Source organism: Camelus ferus, chromosome 34, assembly GCF_009834535.1.
Source record: "Camelus ferus isolate YT-003-E chromosome 34, BCGSAC_Cfer_1.0, whole genome shotgun sequence".
Taxonomy (NCBI): Eukaryota; Metazoa; Chordata; class Mammalia; order Artiodactyla; family Camelidae; genus Camelus; species Camelus ferus.
This window is the reverse complement of record NC_045729.1, coordinates 20698554-20718652: the sequence shown is the minus strand read 5'-3', so window position 1 is coordinate 20718652 and position 20099 is coordinate 20698554. Positions and strand designations below refer to the sequence as shown.

Here is a 20099-nt window from a genome sequence, read left to right as displayed (position 1 = left end):
CACCGAGGACGCACGCGGCTGCAGGAGGCTGATGGTGGGACATGCGGGGCGGAGGAGGAGTGACCAAGGGCTGCGACGGGGGAGCAGCGGGTGGAGCGTCTGAAGACACAGACGCCAGGGCGGGAAGATCTGGGGGGAGGGACGCTGGTCTGACACAGAGTAAGAGGACCTGGGGCGCCTCCCCTGACCGCTTAGTGGGGAGAGAGAACCCCGTAAGGCCCGTGGGACCCTCGGGGAGAGCCGGGGGAGAAGGCAGCACCAGGATGGTGCCGCGGTCTTAGGGCAGCCCCAGGCCACCTGCTCTGGGGCACGTCTGACGGGGATTTGGTGACACTGCTTACATCCCGAGGCTTCCTCCGTGGACTTGAGAAGTTGGGACCAAGACTGCCTGACTCACCAGGCTGAGAATGGTGTGTGGCCTCTCACAGAAAAGGTCTACTGAGCCGGAACGGGGGTGGGCTGCGGGGAGCTGCGGGGAGCGGTGGGCGTGTGCAAGGCTTCGGGGATGGGGGCGGGAGAAGGTGCAGGGACCGTGCAGGGCAGAGCTGGCATCCTCGACCATCTGCGGGAACCAAGAAAACTATCAGAAAGGGCCCCGTGGAGCGTCCTGGTCCACGTGCCGGAGGCGCTCCCCGCTCGCTTCTGGCCACGCGGCGGCGGCCGGGAGGGGCCCCTGGAAATCTGCTCCCTGGGATGAGCCTAGTGCCACGTTGACCTGGGCCTCGGAGACTGCGGGGACTTCGCTGGAGTGAAGGGCAGGCAGGTGGGCTCGGAGCAGCTGGGCTCCCGCCGGGAAGACGCCCGCCCTCGGCAGACGACGCGGCACCGGAACCTGGGCGGCTGCACCTAGCAAAGCGCGTCTCACACGGTGTGGCGAGCCAGGCCCGCTCGGCACAAACACCTCCCAGAGAGCCTTCCTTGACACCCTGATGAGGAGGACATCGCTTCCAAGGCTGCCTCAGGATTCCTCTGTGCCCTTTTTTTTGAGCCTACGCTGACTTTACCGCACCTCACGCTGCAGTGGAGAAGCATGTTTGGGGTAGTGTGTTTGGCCCCAGACCCCCGGCCCCTCCTTGCCCTGTTTTCCTGTCACCCCCTGTCCTGAGCAGCCTGGTGTCTGGAGGCCACGGAACACAGGCCCTGCGGAGGTGCGGTGGGTGTCCAGGCTCACCTCCAGCCCAGCCAGCCCACTCGGCCACAGGGCCAGGGAGCTGCCCGAGGAGCTGTCGGGCCAGAGGAGGCTGGGGACCAATCAGTCCTAAGGCAGAGGCATCTCCTCGGCTCCCAGGCTCCACTAGAAGCCCCGGATTCATGTGCGTGTGTGTGTGTGTGTGTGTTCCCATGTGTGCCTGTGTGCACGTCGGTATGTGTGCACGTGCGCCTGTGTGCACGTGTGCGTGTGTGGGCATGGCCATGCAGGTAGGAGCGGCGGCAGGGGTGTTCTTAGGTAACAGTCCTTGTCCTTCTGGAGAATGTCTGGATTCAACGTGATTTTTAATAGATGCCCTCGTCTGGCCTGGAGCCCAGGGCTGCCGTGACCAAGTCAGAGGAGACGCAGATCCGGACGGACGGGCAGGCGTTGGCTGACGGTGGGGAGGGGAGGGGTCCTTACCCGACAACCACGATGATGAAGTCGAGGAGATTCCAGCCGTTGCGCAGGTAAGCGTTCGGGTGGAAGAGGAGTCCGTAGGCAATGACTTTTAACAGCGCCTCCACAGTGAAAACGATGAGGAAGAGGTACTCCACTCGCTCCTGGGAAGCAAAGGCAGAGAGGGCGGGAAACGGGCGTGAGACCGGGGGTCTGGGAAGTTCCGAGCCGGCAGGTCTCCCGGTCGGTGGAGGAGAAGGCGGCCTCCCCGTGGTCGGAGCCGGGGGCCACGGGGGGAGCCCCGGGGCCACATCCCAGACCCCACAGTCCCTTCCGCGCGAGAGCTCCCATCCACAGGGCGCTACGGGGGTTTTGGTCTTTAAGTGTCTTCTTAAAATGCAGAACTTCGGGTGGCGGAGAAGCTACACACTTCTGAGAACACCTTACTAATCAGCGAGCATTTCTCTGCACCTTCTCAGGAGGGAGCGCACGACGCCTGAGCCACCGGGGAACGGCACGGGAGACAGTGCTGAGAGGGGGCCGAGATGGAAAGGGCCACAGACTGAGTCACAAACCCCGAAGCCACAGCCGCTGAGAAGCAGAGAGCGAAAAGTCTCTCAGAGCCACTGAGTCAGGGGCAGCTGCTCACGGGCACTGTCTCCGACGTGAGAGATGACGCTCTTTTTGAGAAAACAAAACTCTCTGTCCAAAGACGGGGTCAGGTCAGCAGGGACCCCGTGTTTCCAGGATGGAGGTGGGCACTGGGACGGGGCGGGGGCCGGCCTCCTCCCCGCTCTGCCTCCGAGGAGGGGCTCTGCCGTGGGATGTCGCTGTGTCCCAGGCGCCCACACTTGGCAGGACAGACTCACCAGCTCAGTCGGAGCAAACCTACTCGGTGCTGAGTCACCGCTCCCTCCCACGAGCGCTTTCTCCCACACTGTCCCCGTGCTGAGCCCCCTGCCCGCCTCTCACCGGGTTCTGGTGAGAAACGGAGGCCAGCGAGGGGCACGCCCAGGACGGGAGCCAGACTTGCTGACCCGACGTCCAAGGCCCATGCGCTTCGCTCCGTCTCCCCAGGTGCCGCAGACATTTCTCCCCGGCCCCACTTATCCCCTAAGACACAGCGGGTCAGACTCCCCCGGCCTCACGGTTTAAGGGTCTGAGATGGTGCCAAGAGGGTCCAGGGAGCCAGGGGGGAGGGTGTAGACAAGAATCCAGGGAAGGGGCAGGTGCCTGTGGTCAGAAAGTCTGGGACACAGTCCTCTACGCGGCAGGTGAGCCTGTGAGCGTGTGTGAGCGTGACTGCGCGTGAGTGTGAGTGGGGCACCGCTCTTGCGAAACTGCACTGTGTTGACCCTGGCAGGAGAGGCGTGGGGGCCCTTACAGAAGTAATTCCAACTCCCTCTTCAAAAGCAAGAAACAAACAAAAAAACGTAAACAAGTGAAGCGGCTTGGTCATCCTTTCTCAGCTCGCATGTTGCCATAGAAACCTTGAAGGATGGGGACCGGCATGTCAGCTGGAGGCTGCCCACTGATGCCTGGTGATGTCCGGGTGCCCCGGCCCTGTGGAGTCACAGTCCTCACGAACACCTCGTGCCTGAGTCCTGGGGATGCACCAGTGTTCAGCAGGGACCCGCCATTTCTGTGATCTCGGGAACTGGGCGACTCTGGAAGCCAACCTGGGACAGACTGGCTCCCGGTCCTCCCTTCTGTGCTGAGGTTGGGAAGGGTGGACGGGGTATGAGAGACACAGAGGAGAGGACAAGGCTCGAACGTCGGCCTGGATGTGCCCAGATGCAGACGCTCACGCCTGCGGGTGGGGGCGGTGGACGCCGGGGCTCCTGGAGGACCCTGCCCCCACTCCAGACCTAGGGCTGGGGCGAGGGCCCGCCCTCCGACGGCTCCTGCCTCGTCCCACCACTTCCCCTTCCTCCTGATGCTTCTGCCTCACACTTCCTTCCTGGTCACCCCCTCCCTTCCCTCTCCCTGCTCATCTCTCGGGGCCACCACTGGCGCCTGGGCCACGGTCACCCCCAAGTCTGAAACATCAGGAGATTCAGCAGGGACAGCCCCCGTTCCCGGGACCAGGGCGTCTCCCAGCACTGTGGGCTGCCTCCCCCACTTCCCCTTCCACGCCTCCCTGTCCTGCCCTCCAGCCGCACTGGGAGCGTCTACACGTCAGACTCCATGATTTCCGATGGTAATGATCCTGATTCTGACACCAAGCGGCTCCATGTCTTTGGAAAAGTCACTTTATATCTTGTCAGAACAAAGAAACAGTAACAATCAGGGAGACAGTTCTTCAATGTCCCAGAAAAAAAAAAGAGCAGCCCGGCACGTGCAGGGCGCGCCGGTGCAGCCCCGGCACCTGGGAGGGGAGCATCGTCGTTGGGAGGACCCGCGCGGGCACCCCGGGCAGAGGGCGCTTCGTCTTTATTTTTAACAAGGACGCTCTTTACTTCCGGTCAGTGTGCCCTTTATTTAATAATTAAAGCAGACGTACATGTGTGTTTGACGGGCCACAGACAGGCTGTTTCATTATTTAGCGTCAAATTCAGGTGAACGCGTGTGTAAGCCAGGACGACTTCCTACATCTCAACGTGAACATTTCTTTTATCACCTCCCTGGGTCTGTTTCTCATCTGTTGAGGAACTAGTTAAGCATTAAAGTAAATATGGTGCTACCCGCAGCTCCAGGTTTCCCCGAGCTGCTTTGGGAGTGGGTACAAGTTAGGGGGAAGCTGACCTTGAACCAGAGCGGGGCCATTTTAACCCTCACGCTAAACTGAGCGTTAAAACCAAGCATGGTCTCGCCCAGCCCCAGCCGGGACAGCAGGCGCCCCTGCCCACGGGGACAAACGCCGGACAAAGTCTCCAGTCTGCTCTGGGCCAGGCAGGAGGCGCTGACCTCAGATGACCGTCTCAGGCGAGGTCTGCAGAGACCAGCCCAGACCCATCGGAGGGCAGCCCGCCTCGCTCTGTGCGGGGCTCCTGGGATGGCGCCGGGCACAGAGACAAATGCCAGGGGGCGGATGTGGTGGCAGGACAGCCCCACGAGAGGCCAGCAGGGAGGCAGGGGCAGCCCCACAGCACCCAGCGTCGGGAGCCTGGGCTGCAGACCCGGCGTATCTCTCCCACTGTGTGCTCCTATGACCCTCAGAGGATGAAGACATTTCTGGGCAAGGCACTTTCCGGAATCTCTTCCCCTCCACGCCCTCCCCCAGGAGCTCACGGGGACTCCCCCCTCCCAGCTCATCAGGTTCCGGCCCCCCTGCCTGCATCTTCCCTTCCCGCCTCCGCACCGGTCTCCTCCCAACACGCCCTCCCTGCCTGGCGCTTCCGTCCGGCCTCTGTGTTCTTACTTCCTGCGGGCCAGGGCCTCCCCATCCCAGCGCGGGGCTGTGGTGCATCTCCAGGCCCTCCTGCCCTTCCTGGCAGCCACCCAGGCAGCCGTCTGGCTGTTCACCTGGGACTTTCATCTGCGGCCTCGTGGCACGTTTTATAGGTTTGTTATATTTAGACTCAGCTTCTGACCCACTAACTTCACAGGCTGTGTCTCCAAGGCTCACTGATTGGCAAGACTCAAAATTCAACAAGTTTCTGAAAATAGCCACGCGGGTCCACTCTCCCCGGCGCCCTGGCCCCCAGCCCTGAGCCGTGTCCTGGGTCCCCCGGCGACTCCTTGGGCCTGACCTCATCTTCCCGCCCCCACAACAAACGCTTTCTAGAACACGAGCCCGAGAGAGGCACATCCAGCTGGAAGCGGGTAGAACTCCCCTCTGGCCAACGGCCCCTCGATTCCCAGGCCTCCGGGGCTTGAACGCGCCCCTGGCAGCGTTCCCTCCGCGTTCCCGCGACCTCCTCCGCCCCGCGCTGGCCTCGGCTAATCCCGGCTTCCTGTGCTTTCAGCCTTTGCCAAGTCTTCACAGCGGACAGAACAGCGGTGGAGGAGGGGCAGGATGACACGGACAGAGAGCTGAGCGTTGTGCCAGCGGGGCCGTCCAGCCCAGGCTGGGAGCCGGCAATGATTCGGCTGTCAAGGTTAACGGCGGAGGCGAAGTCAAGGTCTGCCGCTCCCCTGGTGCCCCTCTGCCCCCACCCACCACTCTGTCCTCTCTTGGGTCCTCCGCCCGCTCACAGCTCACACCCCACTGCCCCTGCCGTCCCCTCGGCCGGGCCCCTTTCTTATATCTGGATCATCTTACTTTCTAATCGCAGAGATAACAAATCTCACTCAGAAATTTAAGAAAACCCTGGTGTGAAATGAGGAACGTGGAAGGCAGGTGCCCCGCCCCCTGGGACTGCGGCCAGTCCTTGTCCTGCTCGTCCAGAGCTGTCTTCACACTGTGCCCATTATCCTGGAGCCGCCTTTATTTTGCTGAACAGCAGGTTTCAGCCGTCTTACACGCTGCGTCCAGCACCGCCTTCTACAGCCCCGTGGGTTCCAGCCAGCGGATGGGCGGCCGGCGTTTGTTTCTGTCTGTGCACAGCCATCTCCCTCCTCGCCAGCGCTACGCCGGCCTGGCCCCGGGGGCTGCTGGTGGCGGCTGCTCGGCCCCCTCCCTGCCCCATGCACGCCTCCCCCGCCTCCAGCCGGTCGTCTGGCCACGGCCAGAGGGTGCAGGGGGGCTCCTGGTGGTGGGTAGCCAGGGACACAGGAGCCCCTGGCCGACAGCCCTGTCGGGCTCCACGCACCCCTAAGAAGGACCAGGCACCAGGGCTGGGAGCGATCTGACCAAGTCATCTCCTGCTTCACGGATCAGGAAAACGAGGGAACCCCCAGCCCAGTCTCCCAAGGAGTTAGAGGCAGCCGACCTGGGATAGAAGTTGGGGCCTGGATCCTGCTCAGGGGAGCCCTCCTTCACAGCCCCCCCTGCAGCCCGCAGGAGGTGACCCCAAGCAGACCTGAGGCTTCTCGGGGCCACCAGACAAGGAGGCGGGAGGGGTCCCGGAGCAGCGGGGCCCGCGCTGAGCACCCCGTGGGGCCCCTGGTGCCCACTCCTCCCTCAGGGCCCTGTCATCCTGCCCGTTTCCTTGCAGGGGTGCTGGGAGACCCCTTGCACGGGGATGCCCTTTCTCCTTCTGCAGGAGGGGGAAGGGGAGCCTCTCCGCCGTGGGAGCACCCGGGTCTCCCAGGGCTGGGGCTCCAGGCTCCACCCACAGGCCCAGGTCTGTGTCTCCGCTCAGCACAGGACTCACGCCCACTGCACGTGGCCCCAGCTCCACCTCTGCCCCAGCTGCCTGCGAAGGGCCACTTTCCCCCCATCTCCCTGTCCCCAAGACTCCAGTCCCTTGACATATTTTTAGCCAAGACGCCAAATATCCAAGAAAGAAGAAGAGAATCTGTCTCACGAGGGTGAAAACAGCCTGTCCTGCGTCTCCCCCCTCCCCCCCTTTCCTTAGGCCCCCCTCGGGCCCTCCAGCCTGCGTCCCCCCCACCCTGTCCCCACCACCCCTCTCAGATTCGGTGGCTGCGTTCACAGAGTCACACAGAATTCAGCTAATTGACTGTTTCTTGCAAACTGCTTGACTTGTGTGCAGACCTACTGAAAGTGGAAAGACACAGGCTGTGGGCATCCACCTGCGACACTGACGGTGACCCTGATGCCAAAGACGGTGCCTGGGGTAGAGGGGGTGTTCTGACCTCTGAGGCCCGCGGAGGGCGCCTGTTACAGGGAAGGGCCAACGTCCATGGAAGGGGGAGCGCGGGCGGGCGGGGTCCCCTCACCCAACCCCCACGAGCCCATGAGGACGGCCGCGCCCCCTTTGCCGGAGGCTCTGGGGCTGAGGGGGCAGTGTAGCTCCCGTCCTCCCAGTGCCAGACGGGCAGCCATCTCCTCAGACACGCCCTTCATCCAAGCATCACGTGTGCTGCCTGTGAGGGGGCACAGAGCCCATGGCGGGCAGGACAGCGCGGGCGGGGCCACAGACACACCTGGGTCACAGCGCCTGGGAGGAGGCGCGTTCACGAGCTGGTGACCACCACCCCACCCTGGCCACCACCTCTTCCGCTGACCGATTTTACCCAGGGTGCTCCAAACCCTGACCACCACCCCCAGCGCCTTGTGTGGGTTACGTCCTTCCGACGTCACACCGGCGCCCGGACGTGGTCACAGCACCCATCCCCACGGACGAGGGAGAGGATCGCTCGCCCAGACCACGCAGACTCTGCGCCTTCGTCGGCGTGAGGCGTTTCCGCCCAGAGAACGAGGAGGGTGAGCACAGCCTGTGTCGTGTGCGTGCGCGCACAGATGTGAACGCGCTCTGCAGACCGTCGACTGCTGGGGAAAGGCCGACTGGATCACCCAAAGCGTAGCTTCCCTTCAGGGCAGAGAACCAGCTCATAAAATCACCTCAGGGCCACGCGATCCTAGGGGCGGAAGGGACCTCGGGGGTCAGCGTCACGCAGTGTCCCACTCGACACAAGGCTAGACACTCAGGAGGCTGCAGGAGACCTCGGGGCTGACGTGGCTCGGAGTCAGACAGCAGCGGCCCCCAGGATGACGCAGCGCCGGGCGTGAAACCCCACCTGCTGACCCTCGTCCGGTGCGCGCTGCGTCACACAGGGAGGGCCGCCCACCCCTCCCGGCCCGCTGGCAGGTGCCACTCAGCCATCACCGTGAAGTCCCTGGCCGACCCCACAACATGACCTCAGAATCCTTCTCGACACAGCACTCCAGGCAATGACTGTCTAGCTATCAGTGCTGACTTAAAACCCTGGCTCTCCCTGTGGACGCGCAGGGCGACCATACGGTTTCTCATCCAAACAAGGGCGGTTTTGCGAGTGAAGAGGGCACTGCTAGTAATTACTGGAGACACAGGTGTAAGCTGGGATTATCTCAGGTGAACTAGGAACTATGGCCGCCTCCCAGAGCACCCCCCCACGCCCCTGCTCCCTGCAGGTACACTGACCCGAGGACGGCCTGGCGCGGTCCTCCTGCAGGATGGTGGGGGAGAGCCTTGGGGGAAGGAGAGAGACTCTTTCGGTGAGAAAGGACGAGGCCCACCTTTGGGTCACAGACTTGTCTGCAGGGGTGACACCAACACTGGGTTATTTCTGCTCCCCCGTGACTCTCCCTGCAGACCCCTGGTGGGACCAGCCCAGCACCTCCCACCGGAAGCACCAGGTCTGTGAACCCCCTGCCCCTCCCCTCTTTCTCCTCACCGTCGACATCAAACTCCTGTGGGAGTTTAATAAGCCGATTCCAAATGCGCGTGGGCCTCTGACGGAGGAGGAGTCACCTTGTTTCCTTGCTGGTAGTTAAATGGGCTACATCTGATTTCTGTTTGGGGCGATTTATGAGCATTTTCTGTGTCTAGATGGCAAAGCTGAAAAATCAGCCTAATTGTTGATGGATTTCCCCAAGTAGAGAAACAGAGAAGGTATTCTGCTTACTCAGTTCACCAAGTCTCAGCACGGCCACGATGAGGGGTGGACAGTTACAGAGCGCCAGGGGCCATCGGAGACCAGTGCGGAGAGAGGGGAGGGAGTCATGAGGCTCCATGGAGAGAAAACCTTATTTTCTATTCTTTGCCTTTATATTTTCTCATTATGAAGTTTATGGTGAGGCAAGCCTACCTCAAGAAACAAGAAAAATCTCAGATACACAACCAAATCTCACACCTAAAGGAACTAGAAAAAGAAGAACAAAATCCAAAGTTAGTAGAAGGAACGAAATAAAGCAGAAATAAATGAAATAGAGAATTTTTAAAAAACTGTAGAAAAGATCAATGAAATTAAGAGCTGGTTCTTTGAAAAGATAAACAAAATTCACAGACCTGCCCCCAGGTTAGCCAGACTCATCAGGAAAAAAATGTGAGAGGGCCCAAACCAATAAAATCAGAAAAGAAAACGAAGTTACAATCAACACCACAGAAATACAAAAGATCGTAAGAGATTAATAATTACACACCAATAAAACGGACAATCTAGAAGACACGGACAAGTTCCTAACAACGTACAGCGTCCCAAGACCGAACCAGGAAGAAACAGAAAACATGAATAGGCCAATGGCCAGAAATGAAGTTGAGTCAGTCCTTCAAAAAAACTCCCAGGAAACAAAAATGCAGGACCAGATGGCTTCACAGGTGAATTCCACCAAACATTTAGAGAAGAGTTAACACCTACTGCTTCTGAAACTATTCCAAAAAATTGTAGAGGAAGGAACGCTTCCAAAATCATTCTAGGAGGCCAAAACCAGACAAAGACATCACAGAGAAAGAATTACAGGCCAATATCACTGACACAAAGAGCACCCACAAAATGTTAGCAAACTGAACCAAACACTACATTCAAAGAATCATAAACCCCCGTCAAGAGGGATCTATCCCAGGAGTGCAAGGATGGGCCAATAGCCACAAATCAATCAAGGTGATACACCACAGTAACAAACTGAGGCATAAAAACCACACGATCATCTCAATAGATGCAGAAAAAGCTTTTCACAAAATTCAACATCCATTTATAATAAAAACAAAACTCTCCACAAAGTGGGTAGAGAGGGAACATACCTCATCATACTACGTATACGATAAACACACAGCTGACATCCCACAGAACAGCGAAGAGCTGACAGTATTTCTTCTAAGATCAGGAACGATGCAAGGATGCTGAATCTCACTACTCTTATGCAAAGTAGTATTGCAGTCCTAGACACAGCAATAAGGCAAGAAAAGAAGTAGAAAGAATCCAAACTGGAGAGGAGGAAGTAAAGCAAACACCTGTTTGCAGACGACACGATGCTATACACAGAAAATCCTCGAAGATGCCACCAAAAACTACTAGCGCTCATCAGTGAGTTCAGGAAAGGTCCAGGATACAGGGTTAGTATACAGAAGTCTGTTGTATTTCTATACACTAACTAAAGAAAAATTAAGGAAACAATCCCACTTAAAACAGGATCAAAAAGAATAATATACCTAAGAATAAACCTACCTAAGGAGGTAAAAGGTTTGTATTCAGAAAACCATAAGACGCCAGTGAAAGAAACTGAAGATGCCCCAAACAGATGGAAAGATATACCATGTTCTTGGACTGGAAGCATCAATATTGTTAGAATGACCACACTACCCAGTCTACAGATTCAATGCAATCCTTATCAAAACACCAATGTCATTTTTCACAGAACTAGACCAAAATTTTTTTTAAATTTATATGAAAACACCAAAGGCCCTGAATAGTCAAAATAATCTTGAGACAAAGAAGAACAGAGCTGGAGGAATCGTGCTCTCTGACTTCAGACGACACTACAGAGCTACAGCCGTCAGAACAGCACGGCACTGGCATAAAAACAGACACACTGGATCAATGGAACAGTATAGAACGTCCAGAAATAAACCCACACACTGACAGTCAATTAATCTACGACAAGGGAGGCAAGAACACACGACTGGAGAAAAGACAGGCTCTTCAATAAGTGGTGCTGGGAAAACTGGACGGCTGCCTGTGAAAGGCTGAAATGAGAACGTTCTCCAACACCATACACAAAAATAAACTCAAAATGGCTTAAAGGCCTAAAAATAACAACACCATAAAACTCCTGGAAGAGAACACAGGCAAAACATTCTCAGACATAAACTGTAGCAATGTTTTCTTAAATCAGTCTCCCCAAGGCAAAAAAATAAAGGCAAAAATAAATGGGACCTAATCAAACTTAAAAACCTTTGCACAGCAAAGGAAACCATCAACAAAATGAAAAGACAGTCTACAGAAGGGGAGAAAATACTTGTAAACGATGTGACTGACAAGGGGCTAATATCCAAAATATACAGACAGCTCATAAAACTCAGTATTAAAACCCCACAAACAACCCAATAAAAAAATAGGCAGAAGACCTAAACAGACATTTTTCCAAAGGAGACAAAAGGACGGCCAACAGGCACATGAGAAGATGATCAATACTGCAAATTATTAGAGAAATGCAGATCAAAACCACAACGAGGTGTCACTTCACAGCGGTCAGAATGGCCATCGTCAGAAAGTCTGATGAGGCTGTGGAGAAAAGGGAACCCTCCTACACTGTTGGTGGGAACGTAAATTGATGCAGCCCCTGTGGAACACAGTATGGAAGTTCCTCAAAAAACTGAAAATAGAACTATCATATGACCCAACAATTCCACTCCTGGGTATAAATCTGAAAAAAATGAAAACACTCATTCAAGAAGGTACGTGCACCCCAATGTTCTGTTTGTACATGGAAAGACATGGAAGCAACCTAAGTGCCCATTGGAAGGTGAATGGATACAGAAGATGTTGAATACATACACAATGGAATACTACTCAGCCATGAAAAATTATGAAAATTTGCCACCTGCAATAACGTGGATGCACCTGGAGGGTATTATGCTAAGTCAGACAGAGGAACGTGAATGTTATCACTTATATGTGGGATCTAAAAATAAAACTAGTAAATATAACAAAAAAGAGACAGACTCACAGATACAGCGAACAAGCTAGTGGTTACCAGTGGGGAGAGGGAGGGGTGAGATGGGGGCAGGGGTTAAGAGGTACAAACTATTCGTATAAAAGAAGTTACAAGGATACATTGTACAGCACGGGGAACACAGCCAATACTTTGTAGTGACTTTAAAGGACCCTGTGAGGGTCCTCCCTCCCCGGTGGCCATGGGGCTCCCCACATGACCCCAGCACAGGGACCCAAATCGTCGCCACGGGAAGCCCGTGTCTCCCCCCGAGTTTACATGTGCCTGAGTCTCTGATCATCTCAGTAAAACGCCCAGTCCGAGTGCTGAATCATCAAGGACCTGGGCGCCGTGCTAGTCCTTCTCAAGGAAATGCTGACGTGATGGAGCTGGTGAGGTGAGGACAGAAAGGGGGTGGAGCACCTGCCACGCGTGGACCCCGGAAATCCACGTGCTCCCGTCCCACGGTGACGGGTGTTCCCCCCGCAGATGAGGAAACCGAGGCCCAGAGGAGTCGAGCGACCTGTCCTGACTGATCTCCAGGCCCCACTGCACGGTCCTCACGCAGGGCAGGGCCCTGGAAGCGGGGCAGGCGGGTGACTTAATGTCCATCGGTCTCTCCTCCTCAGGGGCTCACATTTAGCGCGAGAGGAAATCACACACTCACAGCAAGGCGGGACGGGTGGGACGCGGCTCGGGCAGAGGAAGGAAGGAGCCCTGCTCGGGGGCGGGTGCCACCGCACGCTGGTTCAGGAGCCTGTGGCAGTGGGACGGGAGAGAGACAGCTGGACAGGGCTGGATTTGGCCAGGGCGGCATCGAAGCCCAGGCCCAGCAGCTGAGCGGTCCTGCCGTGAGTGGTTTCGACGCCGCGGGCTCTGGGACGGCAGGGGGGAGCATCTATCAGAGCCGGGCTGACGCACGTCCTCGCCCGTGAGTCCACATTTCCGTCTCAGGTGCCTCCTCGGACAGGGCAGTGCGCTCACACGGCAGGTCACGCAGCAGAGGGGAAGGGTGCGGGAGGGCGGGCGGAAGGAGAGCCGGGACTTGGCCACAGTCTATCAGGTCGTGTTCATTCACTCACTCACTCACTGGTTCCCCAAAGGAGTGCCGGGCAGGCCCCAGCGCTGACTGACGATGCGAGTGTCCCTTTCTCCCGGCCCCTTAGCTTATCGCAGAAGCTGCACCTACATTCCAATTTGTCAGATTTGCGTGTTCCTCAGTCCTCTCTCAGTGCTGCCTCGTCGCACTCACTCCACAACGTCCGTCTGTCCCCACGGCGCCAGGCCCTGATGGGGGCTGTGTGGGAGCGGCCAGCACTTCCTCTCTCCTCTGGTCCAGGCCCCGGAGATGGCCTGGCTGGTGCCCAGTGTTTCTCTGGACTGCAGTAGGCTGGGTGGGCGGTGGCGGTGCTGGGACGTTACCTGGGCCGGCTGCTCCGCTGCCCAGGTGCACCCTGTCCAGGACCCGAGCTCACACTGTGCATGGAGCCTGTCCCCCTGCAGAGCTGGCTGTAGGGGCTGGGGGGTGGTCCCAGGAGGGGGGTGGGGTTGGGTGGGCTTGAAAGCATCAGTAGCAGGTGTCTGCTTGGGTTCGTGGCTCCCTGTAAGGTTGGTGTTGGTGGGGGGGTGGGCCAAGGCCACCCCCAGACACCCCAGCCGCACTCCGGGGCCCCGTCGGACCTGCATGCAGGGCGTGTCTACCTGCCAGCGGGCGGGACAGAGTCTTCATTGTCCGCTCACTTTCCCCGATGGGGTTGCCGTCCCCGCGGTGGGAGGCGCTCCGAGAGTTGGGTGGGGGCTGTGCTGGGTCGTGGGGGAAGGAGAGGGCTCCTTGCTGAGGAAGCTGCTCTCCCCGTGGACCCCGTGGCCATTTTGGAAAGAAATTTTAAAGCTTAATGGATGGGCTCAATAGCAGGATGGAAGCAACAGAGGAAACAATCAGTGAAGTTGAAGACAGAACAGAAACCACCCAGCGTGAACAACAGACGGACAGCAGACGTGAGGAGCGTCTCAGACCCGCGGGGCCACGGCCACAGGTCCCACGTCCACGTCGTCAGGTCCAGAAGGAGGAGAGAAGGAGGGTGGGACTGGAGCCGTGTTCAAAAAAGTAACAGTGAGAGTTCCCCAAACTTGGCAACAGATATAAACTGACAGACTCAAGAAGCTGAGCGAGTCCAGAAAAGGATAAACCCACTCCAAGATGCATCCCAGTCCGCCTCCCGAAGGCCAAAGCCAAAGCAACCCCTCAGCAGCAGGGAGAGAAACGAGCAGCAGGCCGTCCAGGTGGACGGTTCTCGTCAGAGACCACGGGCGGCAGCCGGCAGGAAACTGCATTTTCGAGCCCTAAATGAAGGGAGCTGCCCGCCCAGATTCCACACCAGCAGCAAGACCCTTCGTGCGAGAAGGGAGAAATCCGTGCATTTGCACAGACGAAGAGAGACTAAGAGGATGTGTTGCCAGCAGACCTGCCTCCCCAACAGCGAAAGCAGGTTCTCTGAACAGAAAGGAAGGAAACTTTTTTAAAAGAAAGGAACCGCAGATCGTCAGCAGGAAGGAGCAGGAGGAGAAAAAGCACGGGCCAATCCTGCAGATGTCCGTCCTCCCCGGGGGTTTCCAAATTACATTTGATGGTTAGAACCAACGTTACAGCACAAACGGGCTTCTGCACTTGGGGGGAGTGCCCACGGCCACCACACCGCAGGCGGGGAGGGGCGGCGGTAAAGGGAGCCGCAGCCCGTCAGAACTGGTGGAAGGCAGTGCCGGGGGCGGGGGGCCACCGCTCAGCGGCAGAGCGCCTGCCGAGCACGCCCGAGTCCTGGCAGACGGGCCAACCATGTGCACATAACGTGACACTAGCGTAGTCATTCACACAACAGCCTCAAACGACAAACTGACAGAAATGGGTGGGGGAGGGTGGCGTGACTCGGGGGGCAGCAGGACGGAGACCTTCGTGGTGACGGGCAGCCCTGCGTCCTGACTGTGCCCAGATCCACACAAGGGACAGCCCGCATACCGAGCCAGGTCCCGGGTTTGACGCTGCCCTATCATGGTGCCAGATGTCACCCTGGGGCACAGCGACCTCTACCTCGGAAAGCTCCTATGAATTCATAATTATTTAAAAACCCTAAACGCATGAGGTGCCTCGGATCAGCAGAAGGTGTCCACGTCTCTCCCCTGACCACCCTCCGGGCGTGGACGCCCCTCCAGGGAGTCCAGACCAGCAGCAGTGGCTGTCAGGGGGGCACGGGGAGGCGGGGGTTCTCCCCAGCCCTTCACTGTGTGTCTGCGGGACACCTGCTGCTGCGAGGAACTGCGCCAGGCGACCGAGGGGCCCCGGGAGCGCGGCCGGCACGCACGCCTCCCCGAGATCCCAAAGAGCGACGTTTCTCGGTTCCTCTCCATCTCTTACAAGTTCAATTCTTTGCAAAGAACAGCCACCAAAAACCAGCCACAAACGTGGGATCCTTCACTGGGAACCTCAGCTGCTTCGTTTCTTCCCCCCTAACAGGCAATCAGCCAGCAGGTGAGGTACCTCGTTTATCTTACTGTGGTCTGCCCACGTCATCTTCTGGAACCTGGGGTCCCTCTCCGTCCGGAGGGGAGTGTGCCCTTCGCCCCCAGCCACGTGGGGAGGCCCCGCACTGCAAGCGGAGGGCGTCTCGCTGCCCGGCTCAGCACCTGATCGCTCAGGGCTGCACGTGGTTGCACGTCCCTGATTTAATCTTGCCCGTGAATGCTAGTTGTAAACCCACAGAGCGGCCCTGCCTGCAGAAGGCCCGCTGCGGCCCCCTGGCCTAGGCAAGTGTCCTCCACGCGAAGGAGAGGAACACCTGGGGCGCCAGGCCGAGGGGGCAGGCCAAGGGAAACTCACTTCACCCGAAAGAGATTTCAGCTCCGCCCGCGAACCCCTCTGGTGGACACGAGGGAGAGGTAACAGGTGTGGCCTGAGGGGCTTAGGCCCCGGCAGTTTTGAGGGCGGCGGACAGACGCCCGTCTTCCCTGCGGCGCTGCGATGACGGTTTTGCTGGGGGCCTGGGAGGAGGGTCTCTGCCTTCTCTGGCGAGGCCCACAGACAGCGGCAGTGTTAACATGGCCTCCGGAAGGGGACAGGGACCCGCTCACGGCCAGGAAAGGACCGGCCCACTGGCTGGACCAAGTCCAGGGATGCCCCCGTGACCGGCGAGTTCTGCCCGGAGGACCTCTAAGGAATTAAGCGTTTGCCCGAGGAGCGACAGGCAGCTCTGAGGAAGCCCCCAGGACGTCCGGGCAGGGCTGTGGTTTACGGGTCGGTGGCAGGGAAGGCGCTGCAGGCTCCACGCCTCCCCCAGTGACACAGAGGACACTCGCCCGGGGCTCGCCGGCAGGTGGGGGGGCGGGCTGCTCAGAGTCCCCGCTCGTCTGTTATTCCCGTACGAGTCCTAATCACACAGTGTCAGCGCAGCTATAAATTATCTTGTCTCTCTGCAGCTGCCAGGAGTGATGAAAGCTGTCATTTAATCAAAAAAGTTTAAATTAATTAAACGGGAAAAAAAGGACGAGAGAGGAGAGCGCCGGGAGCGGCTGCTGCGGCCTCGCGGGGCTGTCTGCCACGCGGTGCCGGGTTCCCCGACCCCCACCCCCTGGGGCCGGGCCCTCGGGAACACCCCCACCTGCAGCCCCTGCCCCCTGACAGATAAGGAACCAGAAACCCACGCAGCTGGGCAGCTGCGGGCAGGACCCGGGTCCATAACACCAGACGGATCTTCGGCTGAATTGGGTCAGCTTCTGCTTGATTTGGGGGCTGCGACCCCGGTCAGAAAGGGTTAAGGGCATAAAACACAGGTTGACCTTGAGAATTTTGAGAAAACTAGCATATCTCCTATCACAGCGGCCCCACACCCTGTCCGTGCGCCGTGCGCGTGCTGCCACCTAAACACCCGAGGTCCTCTCCCCGGCCCCGACGAGGCCTCTCCACTCCCCGGCTCCCAGACCGCATGCCTGCCCTCTCAGCTCTCACCCTCATAGACAACAGAACAATCCTGCTCCTAGCAGAGGTCAAGCGGGCAGGAGAAGACCCTAGTGCACTCGTCATTCACTACGTACTGTAACTGATAACGGTGCAAATCATGACTCAGTAAGTCCTCTATCACTCACACGTGGAATCTAAAAAAGCGATACAAATGAACTTACTTGAGAAGCAGAAACAGTCTCAGACACAGAAAACAAACTTGCGGTTACGGGAGGGGGAAGAGAGGGGGAGGGAAGGGGGAGGGGAAGGAAGCGGGAGGGATGAAACGGGAGCCCGGGATTAGCAGACACGCGCTACTGTGTATAAAACAAGTGAACGACAAGGTCCCGCTGTGCAGCACAGGGAGCTACACTCAATAGCTTGCAACAGCCTATAAGGAGAAAGAACAAACAACAGACGTCTGACTGAATCACTGCTGGACGCGACACTAACACGACACTGTAAACCAGCTCTACTTCAATTAAAAAAAAAGAGTAAACCCTGAAGGGAGCAATGTTCTGCTGACAGTGCGGGAGCTGCAGGGCCCCGCTGTTGCCCCAAGACCGGGCCCGGGAGGACCCCCGAAACCGGGACCCCCAAGGCTGGCTGGACCGTCACGGCCAGGGCGCACCTGGTCGCCTCCAGTCCCCAGCAACATCAGTGCAGTGCTGTGTGATTTATAAATGGAGTCCACGTGCGAGGAAGTCAGAGCCCGTGTCAGCATCCCCATTTCCCAGATGGGCCACTGAGACTCGGCACGGCTCGGTGCCCTGCTGAAGGATCACACAGCAGGACGTGGCAGAGTGAGTCCTGGGACACCAGGGCCTCTGTTTTCTGCATCCACGTGGCTCGCAGGCGACCTCCCGCCGCCTCCTCCAGCTGGTTGGCTCCTGTCTGCGGAGCGCCCCACCTGGCTCTGGCCCCAGGGAGTGAGCGCAGGGCGGGGCTCCAAACTGCGCCCTTGGGCCGGGGCTCCCTTCCAGCCCTGCTGCGTGCACGCACCCTCCCCTCCCCTCACGAGCATCCTCAAGGAGCCAGGAAAGAGAGGAGAGGCCTGGAGCGCTGCCAGCCAGTGAGAGAGACTGTCAGGAAGGTGAGGTGCTGCCTGGCTGATGACCCAGCTCCAGGCGGAAATCACGGTTTCCTCAAGCAGGACGTTCCAGCACCTGGGGCTGGCACTGCCACCTGGTTACCGAGACGCTGTGACCAGCTCACGCTCCCGCTCTGCCCGGAGGCTGGACGCGCAGTGCTCACGCCTGGACCACGGCCACGACGCTCTGGGCCAGGGTTTCCAGCCGCTGTCAGGAGGCTCACGCCACGTCTGGGCCTCCTTTAATTAACAGAAAACCAGGTGACACCCGTTCCCTTCCTCTGTATCACGGAGACATTCGGAAATTTGCAGAAAGGGAGGCCTGTGGTACAGAAGCCCCTGACGCACAGCCGGGTTTGCGGTTTTATTAGGCAGAGGCTCGGCGCTCTCCATGTGGCAGACACACTGTCAGCGCTTGCCTTGCGGATCTTAAGTCGATCCTCACAGTCATCCTGTAAGTGCCATTTATTACACGTGTTTAACGGTGGGAAGGGGAGGCGCAGGAGGGTGAGTAGGTCGGCAGGGGAGCCAAGCGAAAGCAGCAGGAGCCGGGACTCGCGCTCAGGCTCGGGGTCCGTCCTGTCCGTCCTTCACCACCGCAGCGCACGTCCGCCCAGGCAGGATCGGGGCAGAGCCCTGGCGCTCCCCGTGGGCCGGCTCTGGAACCTTCCTCACGCCACCACCTCAGTCCCCCGTTCCTGGAGGGGACCCCTGCCCTACCTACTCGCCTCGTAGGTTGTCAGGCGACCCGATGAGGCCGTAGCCATGAGAACGTGTGTTACCGCGAGCGTGTCCATAACGCGAGTCCCCCGCGTGCTACGTCCGGCCCCTTGAAAGTGCAGGTCCGTCCTCCTTGGTGAGCCTGCTGTTGGGCCTTGAATCTGCAGCTAGCCAGGAGGGCTGTTTGTCTCGTCTGAGTCAGTGCTACCAGGGGGCTCCGTACGAAAAATGCCAAATAAAGATCTGGGGGAGCGCGGCTGGGTGGCTGATGGAGCACGAGCATAAAAAGGCAACTTTAGCTTTTTCTTCAAAAACCCACTCTTCCAACCTTGATCGTGAAGCTTTGGATAAACAGGAAAAGAGCTCGGAGGCCCATACCCAGGGGACCTTGCCTTACAGCTGGGCCGCGGGGCTGGGCATCCCATCCCGCAGACCCAGTGCCCCGAGAGCCTGCCCGTTCAGCCTGGCCCTGGCCCGGGGAGGCGGAGCCCACCCCCACCCCAAGGCCCCACGAGGAGGCTGACACCCCGGAAGGGCAGAAGAGTCCAAGCCACACGCACCGGCGATGTGGGCACCCAGCTGGCCAGCCGGCCCCTGCGCGGTGTCTGGGGCCAGGCTGTGGGGCCCACCCCACCCGCCCCAGGAGTCCCCGTGAGGCAGTGGCCAGGTGGCCTCAGAAGACTAGAGGTTTGGGACAGTAGGGGTTAGACCAGCCCAGGGCGCCAGCCCGTGGGGGAGGTGCACCGAGCCAGGGCCAGCTAGCCGGTCTGCTTTCCCAGCCCTTCAGTAAGCAACAGTGAGAGACGGGACGTGAGCCCGGCTGGGGACGCTCTGTCTGGGGGGCAGGCACACAGGTGGGGAGCACTGGTCGGCGGGTTCTTGTGGACGGAGCTTCCCACATGGGGACTGGTCAGGGGAGGCGCCACTAAGGGTGACATTTGAGTTGCCTTCCAGGACAGTGGTGCTGGGCGCTCCAGGCAGAGCACAGTGTGCCAAGCTTGGGGGGACGCCTGAGAAACGGGGTTCAGAATGGCTGCCGGGCGCCCTGGGTGGGCAGGGCCACGGGAGTGCCCATGTGCTGGGCTCGGAGCACAGGCCGCTCCTCCGGCCTGGGAGTCCACGAGGCTTCTGAAAGGGACCTGCACCATCAGATCGCGTTTCCAAAATAGGCCCTAGGAGCTGGGCCGAGGATGGCTGGCCGCATGGTCACCGACTCACAGGTGCCTCAGAACATGTCAGTAGTAGTCAGACAGCCGGCCAAAACACTCGTGAGCCTCTGCTGGCTGGAGGAGGC

General features: G+C 58.8%; 1 protein-coding gene across 1 annotated transcript in view; it reads right to left on the bottom strand.

Annotated features, from left to right (window-relative positions):
* Nucleotides 1-20099, bottom strand: part of CACNA1C (calcium voltage-gated channel subunit alpha1 C) — a 327004-nt gene that overhangs the window by 155350 nt on the left and 151555 nt on the right. The window contains 1 exon segment of the mRNA XM_032473339.1: nucleotides 1613-1752. Coding sequence (XP_032329230.1) covers nucleotides 1613-1752 — 140 coding nt within the window.